The sequence below is a fragment of the Mobula hypostoma genome, chromosome 18 (assembly GCF_963921235.1).
Source record: "Mobula hypostoma chromosome 18, sMobHyp1.1, whole genome shotgun sequence".
NCBI classification, from domain to species: domain Eukaryota; kingdom Metazoa; phylum Chordata; class Chondrichthyes; order Myliobatiformes; family Myliobatidae; genus Mobula; species Mobula hypostoma.
Window position 1 is genome coordinate 11374675 of NC_086114.1, and position 24587 is coordinate 11399261.

Consider the following 24587-nt stretch of genomic DNA (forward strand, 5'->3'; position numbering starts at 1 on the left):
GTGATAACGTCCTTCTGATGCTGATTATAGGGATAAGGGTAATTTTTAAAAAAACTTAGAAGTGCAATGATGACCACATTTCAAACTGTTTCATATAAATACAGATACGGAGAAGTTGAAGACTGCATAGCAATTTCATCTTTTGCAGAATGTAATTCCGTACTACTTTATTTTCTTTCTTTTACAGTACAGGCGGAGAAAGCAGAGGAATATCATTGGATAATATTCAGCACTGATAAATTAGGTGACAAATTTCATTAGAGCCTAGAACTATTATTGAATCTCCTCTTCCTGTCGAGAACATCTATCCTTCACTCATCTTTGAAACTGTTATAGTTACTATTCTATAGATTTGCCACATAAAAATGAATCTCAGGGTCGTATGTGGTGACATACATGTTCTCTGATAATAAAATTTACTTTGAACTTTGAAACTGGGGAATACTCACAAAATGCTTGAGAAACACAGTCAGGCAGCATCTACGGAGGGGGAGTAAACAGTCGATGTTTATGACGAGACTCTTCAGCAGGACTGTGAAGAGTTTCGACCCAAAATGTTGACTGTTTACTCCTTCTCCACAGACGACTCCCAACTTGCTGAATTCCTGCATCTGCAGAATCTTATGCTTTTAACAAGTTGGGGGGGGGGCAGCACAGTGAAAAAATCTGAATAAGGTAGTGCATTAAAATGCTTCTTGGAATGAACTTCAACTTACCCAAATTGCAATAGTGACTCAGAACAAAATGATAATGCATACTGAATTTAAAATAGCGTCACTAAGCACAGAAATAGCTTTCAGCCCACCAAGATCACACCAACTATCAAAAACCCATCTACACTCTTCATAAACTAATCTAATTTAATTTTCCCCACAACTGCTCACAGAATCCACCACATACCTACACAGTAGGATCAATTTACAGTGGGCAATTAACCTACCAACTCATATTCCTTTGAGATGTGGGAAGAAATTGAAGCACCTGGAGGAATCCCACTGGGTCACCCAGAGAATGAACGAACTCTATACAGAGACCACTGGAGATCATTAATGAACATGGGTAACTGGAGCTATGAAGCAAGGCGGCATGGTAGTGTAGCAGTTAGTGTAACCCTATTATAGTGCCAGTGACCTGGGTTCAATTCCCACCACTGTCTGTGAGGAGTTTCCACATTCGACCTGTGACCATGTGAGTTTCCTCCCACATTCCAAAGATGTTAGTAGGTTACTTGATCACACGCGTGTAATTGAGAGCCATAGGCTCGTGAGCCATAAGAGCCTGTTACAGTGCTGCATCTCTATATTTAAAAAAGGTTCTACTAACTGCCCCACCATTCTATCCACAAGGTAGGAGTTATTTAGTCTGTAAAGATAAACTGTCAGTTTTATAAAGCCTTCACACAAAGAAAGGAAAACGCCATCTTTACGAAACTCGGTCACATCAGCTTGATGGTTTTCCCTTTCCCCCTCAACAATGACAAATATGGATAAAGCCTTCCCTTTATACTTTCAGGAAAAATTTAGGGGTGCAAAGGAAATATCATGGAGAAAATTATTTGAGGAAACCTGGTGCATCATGTACATGTCAATTCCACAAAGACCTCCTTATAAAAGGTGGAATATCCGTTTCCTCATTTTCACAAACATCCACACACTAAAGAAGAATAATCAAAAAATATATTTAGGAGAAGGTTGCAATTAGCAGCGTAATCTTTGCAAAAGATAATTGAAGCAAATTTAAACATAAATGCAATTCTAAAACAGTTTCAAAGGTATACACGTAGTTAGAAGGAAGATGACAGCAAAAAGAAGTACTCTAACTTCTGATTAATGCAAAGCATAATTAAAGTGGACACTTACTTATTAAATTTCTTTGGTGGAGGAGGCGGAGGAGAGCTTTGACTGTCCAGACAGTACTCTTTTCCATTTTCAGGAACCCTTGTCGGCTTTTCACCAATGTACAATCCAGATGCCACGGCCTGTGTTTCATTCAGGGTGGGGTAGATTTCAGTGTCCTCTGTAGCAATTTCTAATTTCCCAGTCTCAACCTTTATATCATCCAGTCCAAGGTCTGGTTTGTAGTTCAATATGGCAGTCAGTTTCTCAGATGGCTCTAATATCTTCTGTTCACTGCACAGACGTTGTATGGGTGGTGGTGGCAGCATATGTATCACCCGTCCATTCAATCCAATTAACTTATCTTTGTCTTTTTCTTTCTCTTTCTCTTCCTCTTCTTCAGTCTTACGACGACGGAAGAAGCTTTTGAAGGAGATCCATCGCTTTGGTTTAGAATCTTGTGGGCGTTGACGAGTCTCTGAGTTCAACAATGGACAATCAGACTCAGTTATTCGTACGGGACTATTCGGCTTGCCCCAGTTACTGAAATGTTTATGCAGAAGGTTGCTTGCATGGTAAGGGGATGATGTTGAACGTGGTGGTGGAAATGGAGGCAGCTGTTCATTCTTCGGACTCAGACTAATTCCACCCGGTGACTGCACTGTACCTGGTTTTGATGTGGGAACAGTAACTTGCTTTGTAAGAATACTTTCTTTCTGCCCTTTTGTAACACTGCTGTCCACCACTTTGCAGACTTCTGCTCCACTGTTTGCCTGTGGAGAGAATAATGACTTCGGCCGAGTATAAGTGTCACTATTGCCTTCTGAGATGGAAGGAGGTTGACAGTACAGCTCTTCTGCACTGCTAGATTTTGATTGTGTCTGAGGAGTTTCGGGTGGCAGCTGTGGAGGCTGAATGGATGCAACTATTTGAGAAAGTACAGCATTGGCATTTTCTCTAACTGCCGGCGATTTCTGCCTTTCTGCCGTGCCTTCTTTTCGGGATGGTGACTCTTGATTAGATCGCTGAACTCTGGAAGGAGAGCACTGATTGGATCCAAGGCCTTTATGAGGGGAGGACTGTGACAGATTTTGTGCTTTGTTAAATTCTTGTACTTTCTGTGCAACTGCGCCAAGCACCTTTTGTTCTATGCTGCTACTTGGAGCTTTTGCTTGAGGCAAACCTGCAGATTTCTTTTCTGCTGACCCAATTTCTTCATATGTATGGTTCATCATATTTCCTGAAGTTTCCTTCTTTATATTCGGCCCACTCGGACCCAAAAAGCTTTTATAAATGGCTAGGTTGTCATAAGCATTTGGATTAATTACTATTGGTACTTTTATAGCCTTGTGCTTTGAGCTCTGGGCATATGTTGGCTCATCATGTATGATGATAGGGAAAGGGGGCATCCCAGCATTGTTGTAACTATTAAACTTGATTTCAGACAGGTTTGGTGACTTTACAGGAATAGTTTTCGAAATAACATTTGTATTAGTCGGTGATGTAGGAGCAGATTTATGAGTAAGCTGTCTTGGCGGAGGTGTAGGGCCAGAACCACTTGACACTAAAGCAACTCTGGGCATCTTTTGCCTTGGGCTTGTGCTGGAAGTCCATACTTCTTGATATCTAGTGATACTTGACTTTTTCTGGTTGTTCGTCTGACTCAGAGGTGGTGTTGGTGGGTTTGTACTTGTCGGTGAAGTCTTTGCACCTTGAGGCAATTCAGATGGGCTACCAGACTTTTTGTTGTTCATTGCTGCTGAGACATCAACTACAGTATATGGCTTACACATCCCTGGTGGTTCTAAGTCTACAACTCTGTATGGTTTTGCTTGTTCTTCCTTTGGAATAATATTAATTGTCACTGTTTGCCCAGAAATGTCTGTGGAACTTGTATCTAAATCTTGCTTCTCGTTTTGTAAGGCTATCTTCCCATCCTTCTCTTCCAACCTCAGAGCAAGAACTGCTTTATGAGTTTCAAGAGACTTCACTGCAGTGCCTCTTGCTGGTTTAAATGGAGTCTGCTTTAGGTGGGGAACCTGCTCACTTTCATTAATGCTTTCATAATCTGGTTCAATTGACTTGGTGTTTTTGCAGTCACTTGGTGCAAGATCACCATTGCAAAGCTGTTGATGCGTAATTTTCGTTGTTCCTGTTTGAGATCCCTCTGTCATTGATGAATCAGGAGATGTTGATTCAGAAGATAAAACACTTGGCAAACTATCCTGGCCATATGGGATCAGAGCTTCATCGCCATATCCATTTAGGATGTCATCATAACTATCATCATAGTCAACAGCACAAATTCTCAGTAGGGATTGCTTTCGCAATGGCACTGTGTTCCACTTTTTGTCATTGCAGAATCTGACAGGAGACAGTGTATTGGCCCTAAAATTAGCAAAACGTGGCTGACCACGCATACGTATTTCCATCGCCAACAGCTCTTCATCACTTTCATCCCAACTTTCTCGTTCTTCTGTTACATTCTCATTTGAATCATTATCTACTCTGCAATCACTACTGAAGGAAGGGTCTGGGTAGCAAAAGAGTCCTCCTTCATTGCTGATAACCTCTGAGCTGTTGCTGAGTACAACGTGCTTCCCTGCATTTTCTTTCATACCTGCCACAATACAACTTGGAGGAAGCTTCCTTTCCAATGAGCGCTGGTAACATTTGTTGATCCTTCCGAGAAAGGTCTCTTTGTCACATTCTTTGTCCTGTAATTGTGGTTCAGGCTCAAACCCAACTATTTCCTTCAATACATCAGTTAATCCATTATTGTTGTTGTTTGGTTTCCTATTACTACTAACTCTGTCTGGACCACAAGGTCCCTGAGAATTGCTGCTGCTCTCTTCATTATTGTTATTATTTACTACTTTTCTGTTGATTACAACACCATTTTTATTCCATCCTACAAACATATGCTTACTTTCACAGCTTTCCGTAGTCTCCATTTCTGTACTCACAGTTTGTCCATCTGTGACCATCATTGTGGGCTTCACAGCAATTGTTGGCTTTTTGGCTACAGGAGGCCGAAAGTTACCAGTGCCTGACCTTCCCCGCTGGTTGTTGCTATGGTTAGCATTAGCTTTTAAATTGTTACATGAACGAGGAGGGGTTTCAGAAGCAGTAGTCAAACTATGCAAACTTTTGGGTTTAAAACAGTTCTTACATTCACCAGGTTTCCATACGTGTTCAGTGAAGGTGTTACAGGCGGACATTTTTCATAGAGCTATTCATGAAACACACCTTGTTCACTGCATTGTTACACAATCATTAATTAAGCTCCAACACATCCACTACAAGATTCTTAATTGATGCTCTGTGTCAACTCATACCTGCAAATGGAACAAAATATTCATTAAGTAAGGGTTCAATACACAAGGAATTTTTGATTTAGATACAAAAGGCGCAACATTTAATCAGTTTAATTATAATTTTAAATCTACCAACAAAAATATATTTCCTCTCCTGCCCAAATCCCCAACAGGGAATGCGATATAATTCAGTGTTGTGTGTGTGTGTGTGTGTGTGTGTGTGTGTGTGTGTGTGTGTCTGTCTGTCTGTCTGTGAGAGAGAGAGAGAAAGAAAGTAAATGACAAAATATAGAGCATATGTGCTAGCTCTTATAGTTTGACATGGACGAGATGGGCCACAGGACCTTTTTTCCGTGCTGTACTGCTCTATGACTGGAAAAGCAGAAGCAGTGCAGATAGTATAGGCTTCATTGAAATGAAATGAGCAATAAATTCTTAACAAAGGCAAACTGAACAATAGGATGAATGGCTTAAACCAACAAGGCAAGTATTGATAGGTGAATAGTGAAAAAAAGTTCTTCACATCTGAAATAGTCAGGGAGGGAGATAAAGTAACACATTTAGAGAAGTGTAAACTTTCACAGAGAAGTGTCCTATTAACTAGCAGAAGGGACCATAAGTAGGGGACAACTTAACGAAGTACATTATTTTTACATCACAAATGGAAATATTACAATAAGCACAAATCTATTTGATGCTCTGGTAATTACCAAGAGCATGCTGAAGCCTGGACAATACTGCTAAGAAATGGAAACACCTTACAAGACTCCATGGTAAAAACAAATGTCAGTTTTGTGCCTATGTGGTCAAGAATTACAACACTGAAAAGATGATTCAATAAATTTTCTAAGTCAAAGACAAATTCAGACAAAGGGAACAGCTTGAGATTTACAAGATAGTTACAAAGCAAATCTAAGGAGACTTTTTTCCAAATTGGAAGTTGTAAGAATATAGAACACAGTGCTTTGTAGCCATGGATACAAACTTAATTGGATTAAAATGGATACAAGTATTTTTAGTTGACAAAATTAAGAAAGGCAAATTAGCATGAAAAATACACAGTCATTTTAGCTAACAAAATAATTAATCATATATGACAATCAGAATGGGAGACCAAGTGCTCCTTTCCCTAAGGCTAAGCAATCAGAATAGACACACCTCAATTTACCTTTCAGTTCACCAAACATGACCAACAAAGTAAAAACATCCTACAATGCATTCATTAATTTACACATTACTCCTTGCCACAAAACAAAACATAGTTCAAATTACCTAATAGTTCCCTGTTTATGGAAGTATTTGAACCCAAATAGATGTTGCCTGGCCTACTGAGTTTCACCAGCATTTTGTGCATGTTGCTGTGGACTTTCAGCATTTGCAGAATCTCTAGTGTTTCCTTACAATTAACTGTTTTACTTGACAGAAGAGTTGTTCAATTGCTTCTTTTAAAATAATAAAATTGTTCTAGCTTTTGTTAGCATGTACCATACAATAAATAAAAATCTTCATGAATTATTTTTTATAGTTTGAGTTTGTTATGAGACAGCCATTTAATTTCTCAAGAAAAACAAGCAATTAATGCACATGGAAAAAAGATCAAAATTTGCCTTTCCATTCTTGGGACAAACAAAAACACCAATTATTTACATGTTCCTGATTTAAGATAAAGGAAATATCAAAGTGAAATAATTTCAAATACTTAGTTTCATTATTATATTCTGTAAAATCATTAAACAAATTTAAATGCTGAAATTTTGATTTTATCTTTCTCAAATAATGCAAAAAAAAATCCAAATTTCATGAGTGACAAAGAATAGTTGCTTCTTAAAATTGAGAAAGGATAGGTCATTTCTGCAGATCAAATTTATGCTCAAATCTTGCTCAAAATGGTAGAATGAAAAAGATTTCCATCTGCAGCAATTTGAGAAATGAACAACAGTTTTCTACTCACCCCTCTGTATATCGAGAGCAATATAGCATAAACACGTCGTTCAGCCCACCAAGTCCACACTGACCACCATTAATCATACAATAATGTCATTTTATTCCTCACACTTTTTCTTCAACCCTCCACTGATTCCACCACTCACCAACAGACACTAAAAGCAATCTAAATTGGACAAATGACGTACCAACCTGCAAGTTGCTGTGAAGCAGCAGTAAACAAAGGACTTGGAAGAATCCCATTGCTGTCATGCAGAATGTGCAAATTCTACAGAAACAGCATTAGATATTAGGATTAAACTTGAGTCACTGAGGCTGTGAGGCAACAGTTTTCCACAGAGATCGCTCCCTACGCAACTCCCTTGTCCATTTGTCCCCCCCATCCCTCCCCACCGATCTCCCTCTGGCATTTATCCTTGTAAGCGGAACAAGTGCTACACATGCCCTTACATTTCCTCCCTTACCACCATTCGGGGCCCCAGACAGTCCTTCCAGGTGAGGCAACACTTCACCTGTGCGTCGGCTGGGGTGATATACTGCGTCCGGTGCTCCTGATGTGGCCTTCTATATATTGGCGAGACCCGACGCAGACTGGGAGATCGTTTCGCTAAACACCTACGCTCTGTCCGCCAGAGAAAGCAGGATCTCCCAGTGGCCACACATTTTAATTCCACATCCCATTCCCATTCTGATATGTCTATCCACGGCCTCCTCTACTGTAAAGATGAAGCCACACTCAGGTTGGAGGAACAACACCTTATATTCCGTCTGGGTAGCCTCCAACCTGATGACATGAACATTGACTTCTCAAACTTCTGCTAATGCCCCACCTCCCCCTTGTACCCCATCTGTTATTTATTTATATACACACATTCTTTTTCTCTCTCTCCTTTTTCTCCCTCTGTCCCTCTCACTATACCCCTTGCCCATCCTCTGGGTCCCCCCCCCTTTTCTTTCTCCCTAGGCCTCCTGTCCCATGATCCTCTCATATCCCTTTTGCCAATCACCTGTCCAGCTCTTGGCTCCATCCCTCCCCCTCCTGTCTTCTCCTATCATTTTGGATCTCCCCCTCCCCCTCCCACTTTCAAATCTCTTACTAACTTTTCTTTCAGTTAGTCCTGACAAAGGGTCTCAGCCCGAAACGTTGACTGTACCTCTTCCTAGAGATGCTGCCTGACCTGCTGCATTCACCAGCAACTTTGATGTGTGTTGCAGTTCTACCAGCTGCATCATAATGAAGTCAGGTTTGTAAAAAGCTGCTTTTAATTTGGCAATAAAACAGTCATCTCACTTACAGAAATTGAAAAGGTGGTTCCCTAAAAATGGAAAACTGATTTCCAAATGACTGGGGAGAAAAGAAAAATGTTGCAGCAGGGTTCAGGGAACTTTATTTCAGTTGCTACTTGGAATGGAAAACTAAATTCCAATCAAAATATTTTCACTAGACATTAGTTTCTGGAGTTCTGACCTAAAAAAGAAATAATTTTAGCAGTCTTGATATTTTCATTAGCAATTTCCCTGTTCCTGAGAACAAACTTCCATCCCTCTTTCACAATGATACTTGTATCCTAAATTGGTTCAAAGTACAAAGACAAATGCTGGTCTTCTGGTAAATATTAGAACTGAGCTAAAACAGCATCTGTTGCAGCAAATTTTATATTGTTACATCTTTTTTCATTATGACAGTTTGAGATCGCCATGGTTACATTCAGAACATTTTGTGTCTGATTTACTGGATTTTCAATAGCAATGTTTGAGAACAAATATTTTCCATGCAGTGTTAATAATTTAGAGATACAGCACAGTAACAGGCATTCCCGCCCAACAAGAGCAAGCCATCAAATTACACCAATGTGACCAATTAACCTTCTAACTCTCATGTCTTTGGAATATGGGAGGAAACTGGAGCACCCAAAGGAACCCCACGCGGCCACAGGGAGAATGTACAAACAGACAGCAGCAGGAATTGAATCCAGGTCGCTGGAGCTGTAATAGCATTATGCTAACTGCTGTGCTACCAAGCCACCCCAATTAGACTTGTTATGCTGAAGCATTCATAAAAAAAAAGGGGGTCTTTTCATCCCCTTGTAGGAATTTCAATTCAAATTGTAACAACTCTCAAGTGTACTAAAAAAAAGGGGGGCAGTTTTATAAACCCATTGAGGAGAGAAGAAACAAAGGATATGCTGACAGTAAATTTGGAGGAAGCTTGTGTATAGACAAGCCAGTTACATGGAATGGTCCAGCTCGATAGAGTGTTCTGTTCTTTGCTGTAAACTCTATATAATTTTTTGCAGATATGGAGTAACACCAAATTAATTTTATTTTATTTAGAGATACAGTGCGGAATAGTTCCTCTCAGCCCTTCAAGCTGCATCATCCTGCAATCCCCAATTTAACCCTAGCCTAATCACAGGACAATTTACAATGACCAATTAACCTACTAACCAGTATATCATTCGGACTGTGGGGGGCAGGGGGCGGTAACCACAGGACCCAGAGAAAACCTCCATGGGGAGGACGTACAGACTCCTTACAGATGATGTCAGAATAGAACTCCGACAACCTGAGCTTTATTAGCATCGTACTAACTGCTACGCTGCAAGGGCGCTCATGGTAAATGAAGATCACAATGCCATTTAATAGGTTATAAATCGATTGATGTTTTAGAGAACACTTTTTGCATTACTTGGGCTACATTGGTTAGAGAGTAATCATGACTGGGAAAAATGGTCCAATTCAATGCTTTGAAGACAGTTGCAACCTGTTATACTGTAATGCTACTTTCTTTAGCGCAAGGTTTCTCCGCAACATAACTATCACATTAGAGCAGAACTATCTATATATCCTATCCTACAAAACTCTCCTGATATAAAATAGATAAACTGTCATCATACATTTCCTATTGTTCCAAATCTAAATGCACTTCTATGTTTGTATTTGGCTGAAGTATTTTTTATCACTGCTAGACTGAATGAGGGATAAAACTTAATTTTTTTTTAGGATGTGGGCAATTGGGTAAGTTTAAATTCAGTATATCTATCTAGTCATTAATGATAAATCAAATACACTTTTCCTGCCTAAAACTACTTTTTAACTATCTACCTCTGGTGGAGGAATAAGAAATTTTAAAAACACATTAAAATAGAGCTATTCTCTATCTATCCTCATACAATACATCATGCTGCAACTGTGATCTTTCTACTTGGGTGCACAAACTTATGTCCCAGTGGACAACAGAATATAAACAAGGGAAGTCTCAGTACTGCTTATGTTCATTATGTGAAAAGCACAAAAACTAGAAGCATAGGAAAAACAATAAAATGATTATTACTGTTTTTACACAAACACAACTTCAATTGCATAGAATTTACAGCACAGAAACAGGCCTGGATAAAGCAATAGACATAATGGGCAACATATGCATGTATTGTATTTTCTGCCTGCACTTTTACATACAATTTCCATCCAAATACAATTCTAACTGAATTAAAAGATCAGTAAATAATTTTGAGTGATTTATATCTAGATTTGGTCAGTACTGCTTAAGCCATCACTAAACCATAACTAGTCTACTTCCCCAAATATTGGAATGGTGGCACTTAGGTTTTATCCCTCTAAATCTCTACTATAATCATTAGTTCCCTTATACCCCCTACAGAATTAAAAAATTCAAAAGCAGTTTGTTTTGTCTTTGGGATAATGTGTTCAAGTAGCTAAACAAAAATGCAAACATTTAAATCAAGGTAGTAAAACTCAATAGAAAATGAAGTTGCGAAATAAGATACTTGAAAAGTCTTATTAACTATTACACTTTATAGGTGACCAGAGGTGTTTTAGAATCATTTAAAGAGGAACATTTTGTGTGAAATTTTCCAAATATCTTTTGAATATAAAAGAGAAAATCTGCAGATGCTGGAAATCCAAGCAACACACACAAATTGCTGGAGGAGCTCAGCAGGACAGGCAGCATCTATGGAAAAGAGTACAGTCGATGTTTCGGTTCAAGGCCCTTCATCAGGACTGGTGAGGATCTCGGCCTGAAATGTTGACTACTTTTTTCCATGGATGCTGCCTGGCCTTTTGAACATAGCCTGTTTTAAGTACATACATGCAGAGGCAATCCAATCACCAGCACAATTATTCTCACAATCCTTTATTTTTTTCTAATTAAATAGAAAACATTATAGAGCTGAGAGTACATTACAACGCCATGTGCACATATCAAATATGCAACAAGCTTCAAAAGTTTATTAATTTCACATTATATAAGACTATCAAAGTGGATAATGAAATTTGCATTGGATCATCATTGTTTCTGTAAATTCTTCCATCTGTCAGAAAATGAAAGGTGCCAAAATGTTCTTTTCTCCAGATGAGCATTAGTGGAAATTTCAGGAAAGGCCATGAGCTAAACAGCACTGTGCAATTATACAGAGATTCATGAACATTTGCAAATATGTTCAATACTTTAATTGACGCAGGGAATTTAGTGGATGTGCAACTGCAGGTGCAAGGACAAGTGATTCAAATCTATCTCAAAGTTCAGGCACTAAATTACAACAAAATTGTTTACCTTCAACATATTGACTACTGTGTTGAAAATGTTCCATGATGATTATACTAATAATCATGCAATAACAAACCTTGCACTCAACTTCAGCAAGACTAAAGAATAGATTGCAGACTTCAGGAAAGGGAAGTCGGGATTACATGTACCATTTCCATGAGGTTGTCAGCAGTGGAAAGGGTGAGCAGTTTCAAGTTCCTGGGACTTGACATCTCAGAGGATCTATCCTGAGGCCAAAATACTGATGTATTCATGATGAAAGCATGCCATGGCTATACTTCTTTCGGAGTTTGAGGAGATTATATATGTCACCAAAGACTCTCGCAAATTTCTATAGGTGTAATGTAGAGATCATAAGGGGCTTCAGAGGGCTGTAAACTCAGCCAGCTCCATCACAGGTACAAGCCTCCCCACCAAAGAGAACATCTTCAAACAGACGTGCCTCAAGAACGTGGCATCCATCATGAAACACCTTCCAGAACATGCCTTCTTCTCATCAGGAAGGAGATACAGAAATCTTGCACCCAACATCTTAGGAATAGTTTCTTCCCCTCTGCCATAAGATTTTTGAATGGTTTATGAACTCATAAACAGTACCTCACTATTTCTCTTTTGCACTATTTATATTTTGACTTATAACTTTTGGTAATTTGTTATGCTGCCACAAAATTTCATGACTCAGTGATAATAAACCTGATTCTGATTCATTGGAAGGCCTATACAGTGGATCAAAATGTCTGTTTCTATGCTGTGTGACTCCAGGACTCCTTTAAAATAATATTATTAAAATATTTGCCCATTTGGTACACAATATAATAGCATTTAGATGACTGTAAAACAGTTGCATTTTAAGAGAAATACTTTCATTAAAGTTATTGACAGCACTATATATAGATGAATGTAAATTCAACCCAACATATTTTAACTATATTTCTAGTCATAATTCTTAGATAAAACTCAAAGCTAATAATGATACCATCAATACTACTTTAAATATATGCACAGAATGGCCAAACATAAGCAACTTGTCTTCCCATACTACATTACTGATGTTATTGGGAATTCTGGCTTCTCTCCCCTTCCTTTCCAGTCTTGATGAAAGGCCTCAGCCAAAAACATTGACTGTTTATTCCTCTCCATAGATACTGCCTGACATGCTGAGTTCATCCAGTATTTTGTGCATGTGTTGTTATTGGGAAACTTGTCTTTCAGCCACAATTGCGCTGAAGGCAGTTCCCTTTCCACCCACATACACAAATTCTGTAAAACTAATCTCAGCACAAAAGATGCCCACTTAGCCTACTAGCTATGTGAGGTTGCAACTGACTCCGGCTCATTCCCATTACCCTACAAGTTAGTTCCTTTTATTTACACAGTCACAGTATGCAGACATTGCTGGCAAGGCCGGTGTTTACTTTCCATCACTTGTCATCACGGAATTGGGAGGGTAGTTATGTCAGGCACATAGGTGGGTGTGAAACCATATATAGACAAGGAATGTATTTTTCACTTTTTATATTTAGCTGATGTTAAGGATTTATTTTCAGCTTTCATTAATACAGTAGATTCCAGTTAATTGGTTCATTGGTTAATTGGATTAGCCACTTATTTGGGACAACTCTTAAAAGAATAAAAACTAATCAAGAAAATAGCTGGGATTCCCTTTGTTTATTTGAGACACTATGAAACTTACTTGGGACAAGAGACTTGCCAAAAAGTAACTAACTAGCATCAGTTGCGTAATCTTGTGTGGCCATTAGACACTACACCAGGCTCAGAGGAAACAGTTTTTAAATAGTGTCAGTTGCATGTGTTTGTATTCAAAAAGAAGTGATTTTTGTCACTGATAGTTGGTGAGAAATAAGCAGTAAGACCATTTAGAATTGTTTTGTTCACTGCAGTTACAAGCATCCAGGCTTAGCGATGCCAGAAATGACCAGGAGTGAAAATGAAACAATTTCACTATTTCAAGCAGTTAGGAACTATAAGAATTTGAAGGTCTCAACAATCATCTTGAATATTACAATGAAAATAAAGATTTGAAAAATGCAATCATCAAAAGCATTATATGAAGGCAGTCCATTATCTGCACTATATGCCTGCACTAATTTTATTCATTTACAGTGAATCAAAAAATCAGGCCGGTATGTTGGTTGTCCATCATATCCAATGATGACAGTGAAACCTGTGCAGGAGAGTTTTTAAAATGGAAATGCTGTTACACTGGGACCGTTCCACTCTCTTGACCTTGCAAGTCCAGGTCCAATGATATGAGTAGTCGTCACAAACTGAAGTTCTACTTAGTTGCAGTGGATAACCATGACTCCTTCTGTGTTATTCACGCTATTCGCTCTCCATGAAGCATTGGACAACCATCTTCTTGGACATTGGATCACACTGTTGATCGCACCCACCCAGTCCGCCAGAGTTAACTTCACATGCTAGGATAAGCACGTCCTTATTTCACTGGGGTATGAGACCTGCTGGCTACCCTCATCTGGTTTAGTCCACCTGTCGAAGCGGTGTATCGGTGTGGCCGCTGTTACACGCAGTTACTTGGAGCCACAGGTGAGAGTTGAGTGTTCAGTGGAAGCCAAAGGTGAGTGAGCTACTCCAGAATGGACATGACAAAGTACTTCACCAAAAGTGCTACCCTTCTCTGGACACTCCATACAAGACAGCGTATACCAAATGAATTCCCCGGTCGACAACTATTAGGAATTAATACACAATCTGATAGTCATGTAGTAGCACCGGTAGTGTTCTAATTTGCTCTGTATTTCGTTTAAATACATAATTCATTAAATAGCATTTTTTTAAGACTTTTTAAACTATTTCCATGAAACTTTGGCTAATTGGGGCTGCTGCTTTATTGGGCCACAATGTACCGGTCCCGATGTGACCCAATTAACTGGAATACACTGTATTTGGTATTAACCAGTTAACGTCACTTAAAAACATCAGTCAATGAGATGCAAAAACTTCCTGTCTCTATAAGCAAAGACAAGAGTGAAATAAAGCCATGAGCTATTCTGATTTGCCTATACACTAAATTTGCAACAATGCGGCAAAACTATTCCACAGTTTTACACACTTTTTAAGAGAGCGGCATGTGCAGGGCCTTGTTCGGCAAAATGATAAATCAAAACTCTTTTTGTATGGAATCAGCAGGTTTCTTCATTAATGCTGGTGCTTTGGTGCTGAAGCAATTTATTTTGTAAACTGTCACTTTTAGTAATAAAACTGATCCTGTTGGTCATATTGTCTTGCTGGTTTCCTTCAGTTGAACATTAGAGACCGAACACAAAACTCTTGCCTATTAATATGGGCACTGAGGATTGGATTAATTGAATTTGGCATCATGGTCGATGCAAACATGCTGAAAGATCTATTCATGGGCTGTATTTTTTGATGTTTCTATAGAACCTCTCAGAATGATCAACTTTGGCATATAGGCATGCTTATCTTTTTTTTACTCCCATCTCTGCTCATTTTCACTCAGCAATTTTTTTCACTAATGTCACACTACTCAACAGCTTTGTTGAAAAGGAGAGAAAACTAAACTTCTTCACAGATCCTTGTAATAGAGCTTCCACCTCCTGCCAGATGAAGAGGTTTATGAAGGAGTCTAGTTTATTTTCCCTTGCTGAATTTCCCATCATCTACCTCAAAATCAGTCTAGCAACTATATTGATATCAGACAGCTCAGTAATGGAGCTACTGAGTGTACGCAAGGGTAGTGAAATACCTCATGCAGAGTACATCTTATGTCTTCAGTACTATTCAATATGGATGAGTACTGGTCCACCAACATGGAGGTAAGCTGAATTTAGTAGTCAAGTGACAGAGTGAATGCCCTTAACATCAAGGAAGCCATTGACTGAGTGTGACATCAAATCCTAGTGAAATTCAAGTCACTAAGCATCAGGAGGGAAAATCTCTAGTGGCTCTGAACAGAGGGATTGTGATGGACAATTTGAGGCAATGGCTAAAAAACATTCTATTACTAGATCTGCTTTTAAATAAATGTTCCATTAAACAACTCTCCCAAATTATGCACATCTTCATTTATTTTTGAAGATGACTTGGCAAGGTCTGCACTGCAAATTTGTTCATATTGAATATGTGGCATAGTTATGACAACTGAGATTAATCAAAACATTAAAATATGCTACCTGATTTTTAAATTCCTATTTCTTTAACCAGGCACTCCTTTTTGCAATTGTGACTTGCAACCAGTAAAGACAGGTATCTTCTGGGTCCTGACATTATTAATACCTCTCTATCAAATTTGGAAACTATTCACCATCACTTCCATGTAAATGTTTTGATTTCGCTGAAAACATTTCTTTGATAGTGATTTTAACATTTGAAATTACCCCTTTTGCAACAATACTGTAGGTACTTGAGAAACTAGGAACTATCTTTGATTAAAAAGCCTAAAAATATAGATGCTGGAAACCTGAAATAACAGGAAACACTGGAGCTACTCGGGTTTAACAGCATTTGTATAGACTCTACAAAATATCTTTAAAAGATGACCAGTTACTGACCTGAAATGTTACTTATTTTCCCTCTACACAATTGCTGAATAACCTGCTAGATTATCTTCAGCATTTTCTATTCCTTATTCAGCTAGCATTGATATTGCCCAACAAGCTAATTAACTTTGTAGCAATTCAAAACTGCCTCAAGCACAGAAATTGACATTCCCTGACTGTGAAGAGGCAGATAAAATACCAGAGGGATAGACACCAAAGTGTCACACTGGTGTAACAGCATTGCATGATTATTATTTTACACTGTGGAGCCATATTATGCTGATGGAAATAAGCAAATCTGATTATAACTGCTGCTCTATACCTTCATGACGCACAGAATAAAAGAATCAGGAATTGAAGTTTGGCTTAATTTTAAACCAGACTGAAGCAGCAAATATTTGAAAAACCTAAAAATCTAGTTGAAACTTCAAGGAGCATATTATTGTCTTGCCTTTGGGTTGCAATTTTATGCAGGCAAATACTGAGCAAGGTAAATACAAAAAATGTTAATTTGTCCATTTAAAGTTCGAAGTAAATTTGTTATCAAAAGTCCTTATAATTCACTATATACTACACTGAGATTCTTTCTCTTCCAGGCATTCACAGTAGAACAAAGTAGTACAAGAGAATCAATGAAAAACTACACACAAAGACTGACAAACAAGCAATGTGGCAGAAGACAAAGTGTGCAAATACAATAAATAGATACAAGGATAGATAAATAATGCTGTGAGCACAAACTGTAGAGTCCATGAAAGTGAGTCCATTGGTTGTGGAATCCGTCAGCGATGTGGTGAGTGAAGTTATCCGCACTGGTTCAGGAGGCTAATGGTTGAAGAGTAATGACTGTTCCTAAACCTAGTAGTGTGGGATCTGAGGCCCCGCTACCGCCTTCTCAATGGTAGCAACAAGAAAAGGGCATAGCCTGGATGGTGAGGGTCCTTGATGATGGATTCTTATTTCTTGATGACAGGAAACCCAATAGCATGAATGGCAGCGATGCTTCACTATCAGATGAACTCAACACCTTCTATACCTGCCTGGAAAGGGAGAACACAACTACAGCTGTGAACATCCCTGCTGCACCTGATGACCCTGTGATAGGTAAAACTGGGGGGTGCGGCAGGGGGAAGGTGGTGGGAGTAGTGAAATAAAGAGCTGGGAAACTGATGAAAGAGATAAAGGACTGGAGAAGGGGGAATCTAATAGGAGAGGGCAAAAGGCCATGGAAGAAGGAAAAGGGGGAGGAGAACCAGAGGAAGGTGATGGGTAGGCAATGTGATAAGGTGAGAGGGGGAAAAAGAAACAGGGAATGATGAAGGGGGAGGGGCATTACCAGAAGTTTGAGAAATCAATGTTCATGCCGTCAGGTTGGAGGCTACCCAGACAGAGTAAAAGGTGATGCTCTTCCAAACTGAGAATGGCCTCATCGCGACATCTCGGAATGGGAATGGGACGTGGAATTAAATTGGGTGGCCACTGGGAGATCCCGTTTTTTCCGGCAAACGAAGCATAGATGCTCGCCAAAGTGGTCTCCCAATCTACATCAGGTCTCACCAATATACAGGAGGCCACATCGGGAGCACTGAATACAGTAGATGAACCCAACAGGCTCACAGGTAAAATGTCTCCTCACCCGAAAGGACTGTTTGGGGCCCTGAATGGTAGTGAGGGAGGAGGTGTAGGAACAGCTGTAGAACTTGCTCCATTTGCAGGATAGGTGCCAGGAGGGAGATCAGTGGGGAGGGACAAATGGACAAGGAAGTCGTGTAGGGAGCAATCCCTGCAGAAAGCAGAAAGTGGGGGGAAGGGAAAAATGTGCTTGGTGATGGGATCCTGTTGGAGATGGCGGAAGTAATGGAGAATTATGTACTGGACTTGGAGGCTGATGGAATGGTGGGTGAGGACAAGAGAAACCTTATCCCTGGTGGGATGGCAGGAGGATGGAGTGAGGGCAGACATGCATGAAATGGAAGAGATGCGGTTGAGGGACAGCGTTGTTGGTGGAGGAAGGAAAGCCCCTTTCTTTGAAGAAGGAGGCCATCTCCTCCATTCTGGAATGAAAAGCCTCATCCTGAGAGCAGATGCAGCAGAGACAGAGGAATTGAGAAAAGGTAATGACATTTTTACAAGGAACAGGGAGGGAAGAGGTATAATCCAGGTAACTGTGAGTCAGAGGTTTTATAATAGACATCAGTGGTGAGCTGTCTCCAGAGACAGAGACAAACAGATCGAGAAAGGGGAGAGAGGTGCCAGAAATGGACCAAGTAAATTTGAGGGCAGGGTGGAAGTTGAAGGCAAAGTTGATGAAGTTGACGAACTTGGCATGGGTGCAGAAGGCAGGATCAATGCAGTCATCGATGTAGCACAAGGAAAGTGGTGGAGTGACACTAGTATAGGCTTGGAACATAGACTGGTCCAAGTAGCTGACAAAAAGGCAGGTGTAGCTGGGACCTATGTGGGTACTCATGCTATACCTTTTGTTTGGAGGAATTGGCAAGAGCAAAAGGAGAAATTATTGAGAGTGAGAACAAGTTCTGCTGGATGGAGGAGAGCGGTGATGGAGGAGAACTGGTTGGGTCTGGTCATTTTGTATCTCCCACTGTAATTTGTAGCCCATATATATCCTAGCTACTGGTCGGAGGTCTGTATATAACTCCCAGCAGGGTCTTTTTACCCTTGCAATTTCTTGACTCTACTCACAAGAACTCTATATCCTCCAATCCTATATTCCCTTTTTATAAGGAGTTGAGTTCATTTTTTTTAACCAACAGAGCCACACCACCCCCTCTGCCTATCTGCCTGTTTTTTTTTGATACAATGGGTGTTAAGCTCCTGATTATAATCTTCTTTCAGCCATGACACAGCTTCAGTGTCATACCTGCCAATCTCTAACTGTGCCACAGGATCATCTACCTTATTCCGTACACTGCATGCATTCAAATGCAACACCTTCAGTTCTATATTTGTCACCATTTTCGATTTTATCCCTGTTACCAATGCAACTCATCCTACTGACTGCATTTGCCTGTCCTTCCTGACAGTCTCACTATGCACTTGCCTTTGCTTTTATACCAACTGTCCTATTCCTTCAGCCCTATCACTCAAGTTCCCATCCCCTGCCTAATTAGTTTAAACTCTCCCAACAGTTCTAGCAACCATGCTGCAAGGATATTGGTCCCCCTCAGGTTCAGGTGTAACCCTTCCCTTTTGTACAAGTCTTACCTTCCCCAGAAGAGATCCCAATGATCCAGAAATCTGAAACCCAAGGTAGGACATACAGTCAATGGTAGAGCACTGATGAGTATTGTGGAACAGAAAGACCTGGAACTACAAATGCACAGTTCACTGAAAGTAGCTGTACAAGTAGACATGATGGCGAAGAAGGTGTTTAGCATGCTGCCTTCATCAGTCAGGGCATCAAGTTTAGGATTACAGACACTATGCTGCAGTTATACAAGTCACCGTTGAGCCTGAACTTTGAGTATTGTGTGCAGTTTTGATCACCCTTTTATAGAAAAGACTTTGTCACGCGGGAGAGTGTGCAGAATAGATTTACAAGGATTCTGCCTGGACTAGAGGGCCTGAGATATAAGGAGAATTTGACCATGCTGGATCCCCTGGAATGCAGGAGAATAAGGGGTGACTTCAGTGAAGTTTATAAAATTATGAGGGGTATGGATAAGTTGGACGGTTTTGGCTTTTTCTCCAGAAGCCAAAGCTAGAAGGCACAGATATGAGGGGAGAGATTTAAAATGAACTGAAAAGGGACTTCTTTACACAGAAGGTAGTGAGTACCTGGAATGAACTGCCAGAGGAAATAGTTGGCAGGTACTGTTGGAACATTTAAGGGGCACTTAGGTAGGTATATGGACCTGAGAGACTTGAAAGGTTATGGGCTGAATACAGGCAGCTGGGGCTAGCAGGGAGGATGCTGTGGTCAGCATGCCTGTTGGGCCAAAAGGCCTGTTTCTATGCAGTGTGACTCTATGACTATGACTCTTAAGATGCCCAGCTCCTCAACACTAACTTTTGTCTATGTAATTTGAAACCATCAAGCAACATTTTTATTGTTTTTCTATCTTTTACTGAAAAAGCAAGATAGTGCAAGAGTAGGATGTGATGAAAAGCTACTCAAGGCTGCAAGACAGCTCATTGGATGTTTTCATTCTCCAAGTTAGATGTTTAATAACGAAGATTTAACCCCAAGAAAGAAGACATCTGTGCAATGTCCAGTTTTGTGTAGATATTAGACATCTGTGATGCTATTCTTATTTGTTCTCATTCATTACAAGATATAACTGAGAATGCAATTATTTCTAGGCAAAAAGTAAGTGAACATTTATCAGAAAGTATGACCCATTTTGAATGTTCAAAAGGAATATAGTTTTTCTTTAAAAACAACAATTATTTGACAACCTAAGTTGTTACCATTCTTTATATGAGATATTTTCTGCATGTACATACTTCAGTTGCTAGGAAACTTGACTACTATTGCTAGTATGTGAAACACCTACATGGTCCAAACTCTTTTTTGCATGATAATGACTACACAATTTATAATTTGAGGTGCCATTATTAGTGTAGCAGTTAGCATTACAGTTCGGTGTGTTGGAGTTCCAAGTTCAATACTGGCATCATCTGTAAAGAGTCTCTATATGTCCTCCCCATGGAATGTGTGATTTTCCCTTGGATGCTTCCACAGTCCATTAGGGTAGGTTTATTAGTCATTGTAAGCTGCCCCATGATTAGGTTAGGGTTAAATCAGGGTTATCATGAGTTGCTGTGCAACATGGGTTGAAGAGCCAGAAGCCCTATTCCGTGTTCATCTTCAAATAAAATAAAATAAAAAACAAATAAATGCCTGTGTTCAATCGACTTCAGAATATAGTCAGTAGGGATTTCAAATTCTGAGCAATCTCACCACATGACCTTAACTGCCAACCTAAAATAATTTTGTTATAGGAAACAAAGGAGGAAAACAAGAGAATCAAACATATATTAGAGCTAATCTAGTCTCAAAAGATCCACGTGCCTCACAAACAACAAATAATGTAGTTTAACTACATTCTTATAGAAAGCTAACAAACCTTGTGCTTTCAGCATATACACAATTTTTGCACTTAACAACCACAATGGTTATGTGAAAGAGTACTGCAAACTTTAAAATGTTTTGATAGTAAAAGATGACATGAAAGCATTTTTCTTGAGACTTGCAGAACCTAAATCTTTTGGTATCATTTAACAAGGTTTTCTTCAGTTACAGCAACATGCATTGCACACCACATGTGAAATAGATCATTCAGTCATTGAATGGCTGGATTCATATTGGCGCCTCTCATCCTGCTAACTTTTAGAAAAGCATCAAAGAACACCTGTTGACAATTGAAATGCTTCACTAATTTCAGTCTAGTAGTGGTATAAAAATAATATGGTTACTTAACTCCTTGGCAACTACATTCCTTGCATGCAATATCAACACGTATCCTTATTTTTTGAAGTGATTGTTTTCCATGTCATCAATTGTTATCTCTTCGTGGGATGGTTTTTTCAAGAACAATGATCACTTTACGAGGTCAATCTTTAGCAGGCCAGAGATGTAATGGCATCCGCACCGGACTTCAAGGCGAATGGCTCCGGGTTCGAATTCAGCTCCTTGCACACTTTCCATCTGTGCTGGGTTGAGCATCCAGCTAGCACCTTGGCCTCGTAAAGAACAGACAAATGCTAAAGAAACACCAAGGCTTCCACTCGATGTGCCACAAGGAACAGAGAGGAACAACACAATAAGGTTAATCTCACAGTTTTACTTAGGCTACCATTTTTCATCAATTCAGTAGATTTCTTTACCTCTCTGCTTAGCAACCACAGCTGGAAAAATCCCTGCCTCACCATCTCTCCCAAATATTCCACTGTCAGTCAGTTCATGGCGAACCTCAATTTCTTCCAACTAAGTATTCAAAAGGACCAAATAAAACCTTTTGCATCCCTGCCAGATTTCATTTTGAACATTTTGCCACTTGATAAATGCATTTTGGTCTGGTTACTGGGGCACCACTAACCAATGGAGAAGCCATGAAATAGGCCATAATTATACCCAGTTTGGTGGACAAGGAGCACAGTAAACTGCTTGTAATGTAGATAAAACAGCATGCCAACATATTCAGAGTTAAAGTTTAGAAATTTTGCACATATTTATTGCTTATATACTTCAATTGAAAAGTATAAATTAGATTACATACTAAATCCACGGCATAAAATATATAAACACGAGGAAATCTGCAGATGCTGGAAATTCAAGCAACACACATCAAAGTTGCTGGAGAACGCAGCAGGGCAGGCAGCATCTCGAGGAAGAGGTACAGTCGATGTTTTGGGCCGAGACCCTTGGTCAGGACTAACTGAAAGAAGAGATAGTAAGAGATTTGAAAGTGGGAGGGGGAGGGGAAGATCCAAAATGATAGGAGAAGACCAGAGGGGGAGGGATAGAGCCAAGAGCTAGACAGTTGATTGGCAAAAGAGATATGAGAGGATCATGGCATAGAAGGCCTAGGGAGAAAGAAAAGGGGGAGGGGGGAAACCCAGAGGATGGGCAAGGGGTATGGTGAGAGGGACAGAGGGAGAAAAAGGGGAGAAAGAAAAAGAATGTGTGTATATAAATAACGGATGGGGTATGAGGGGGAAGTGGGGAATCAGCGGATGTTTGAGAAGTCAATGTTCATGCCATCAGGTTGGAGGCTGATGTTCCTCCAAACTGAGTGTGGCTTCTATCCAGGAGGCCGTGGATAGACATATCAGAATGGGAATGGGACATGGAATTGAAATGTGTGGCCACTGGGAGATCCTGTTTTCTCTGGTGGACAGAGCATAGGTGTTCAGCGAAACAATCTCCCAGTCTGCGTCGGGTCTCGCCAATATATAGAAGGCCACATTGGGAGCGCCGGACGCAGTCACCCCAGCCGACTCACAGGTGAAGTGTCGCCTCATCTGGAAGGACTGTCTGGGGCCCTGAATGGTGGTAAGGGAGGAAGTGTAAGGGCATGTGTAGCACTTGTTCCGCTTACAAGGATAAGTGCCAGGAGGGAGATCGGTGGGGAGGGATGGGGGGGACGAATGGACAAGGGAGTCGCGTAGGGAGCGATCCCTGCGGAAAGCAGTGGTGGGGGAGGGAGGGAAAGATGGGCTTAGTGGTGGGATCTGCCTCCTGTCCCATGATCCTCTCATATCCCTTTTGCAAATCAACTGTCCAGCTCTTGGCTCCGTCCCTCCCCCTCCTGTCTTCTTCTATCATTTTGGATCTCCCCCTCCCCCTTTCAAATCTCTTACTAGCTCTTCTTTCAGTTAGTCCTGACGAAGGGTCTCAGCCCGAAACATTGACTGTACCTCTTCCTAGAGATGCTGCCTGACCTGCTGCATTCACCAGCAACTTTGATGCGTGTTGCATAAAATATACACTTTAGAAAAGAAAGAAAATACAAATTTAAAGGACTTTGCAGCACAAAGGATTATGCAAGTTTTTGTTACTGTTTCTTTCCACATGGGTTTCATTTCCCACCAAACTGGGTGTATAATTATGGCCTAATTCATGGCTTCTCCATTGGTCAGTGGTGTCTCAGTAACCAAACCAAACACATTAGTATCACTCCTACTCATATCACTGCATCCAAGATCTTTCAATGTTCATCTTTGCAGCAAAAAAATCTGAAATGCATTAAGTAAACATGATTGGACAACGGCCTGTGGCATTGAATTCCACATACAGCCTGACTTCTGTAGATGTGCAGCATCTACTTACATTCTTAATTTGCCACTCATCATCTAACCTTACGTCATTTTGAAGACATCTACTCAAATACCCATTAATAGTCACAGTAAAATCAGAACTAATTTCATCCTTTATTCTTAGCACCCATTTAAGATTTGGTTACCTATTCTACATAGAGTAAAACTCTGACAATATGAAACCCTCAGAATTCTGGTCTTGCTGGACTGGCAGATCTTCCAGATCACTGATTAGAACACTAACGCAGACTTAATTCACTATTTTCTTTAAAGATGTTACACACGATAGAATTTTCCAGTTAACAAGTATACTTAGAGATCACAGAGAACAGGGATCAAGTGCATTTTCAGCAAGCACAGGAAATGGGGCCGTGTGCATTGAGGTCTGTGGCAAACAGATCCAATGAATTTATAGGAAAAGAGAACTAGGTGAGCCTGATGCCAAACCATCAGGATTTCTGAACAACAGATTAACAGGGTGATTATGTATAAAACCAACAGTGGGAAAAATAGTCCACTGGAAGATAATATTCAATAACGACAAAAATTATTTTTGAATCTTATATGAGACAGAATATTGGCTTAACATTAAAAAGAG

At 39.9% G+C, this 24587-nt stretch overlaps 1 protein-coding gene across 5 annotated transcripts in view; it reads right to left on the reverse strand.

Moving 5' to 3' along the window:
- Positions 1–24587, reverse strand: part of peak1 (pseudopodium-enriched atypical kinase 1) — a 247207-nt gene that overhangs the window by 74251 nt on the left and 148369 nt on the right. For all 5 annotated transcript variants that reach the window (XM_063070439.1, XM_063070442.1, XM_063070441.1 and 2 more), the window contains one exon: positions 1860–5173. In XM_063070439.1, coding sequence (XP_062926509.1) covers positions 1860–5056 — 3197 coding nt within the window. In that variant the 5' untranslated portion in view covers positions 5057–5173. The remainder of the gene's footprint in view (positions 1–1859; positions 5174–24587) is intronic.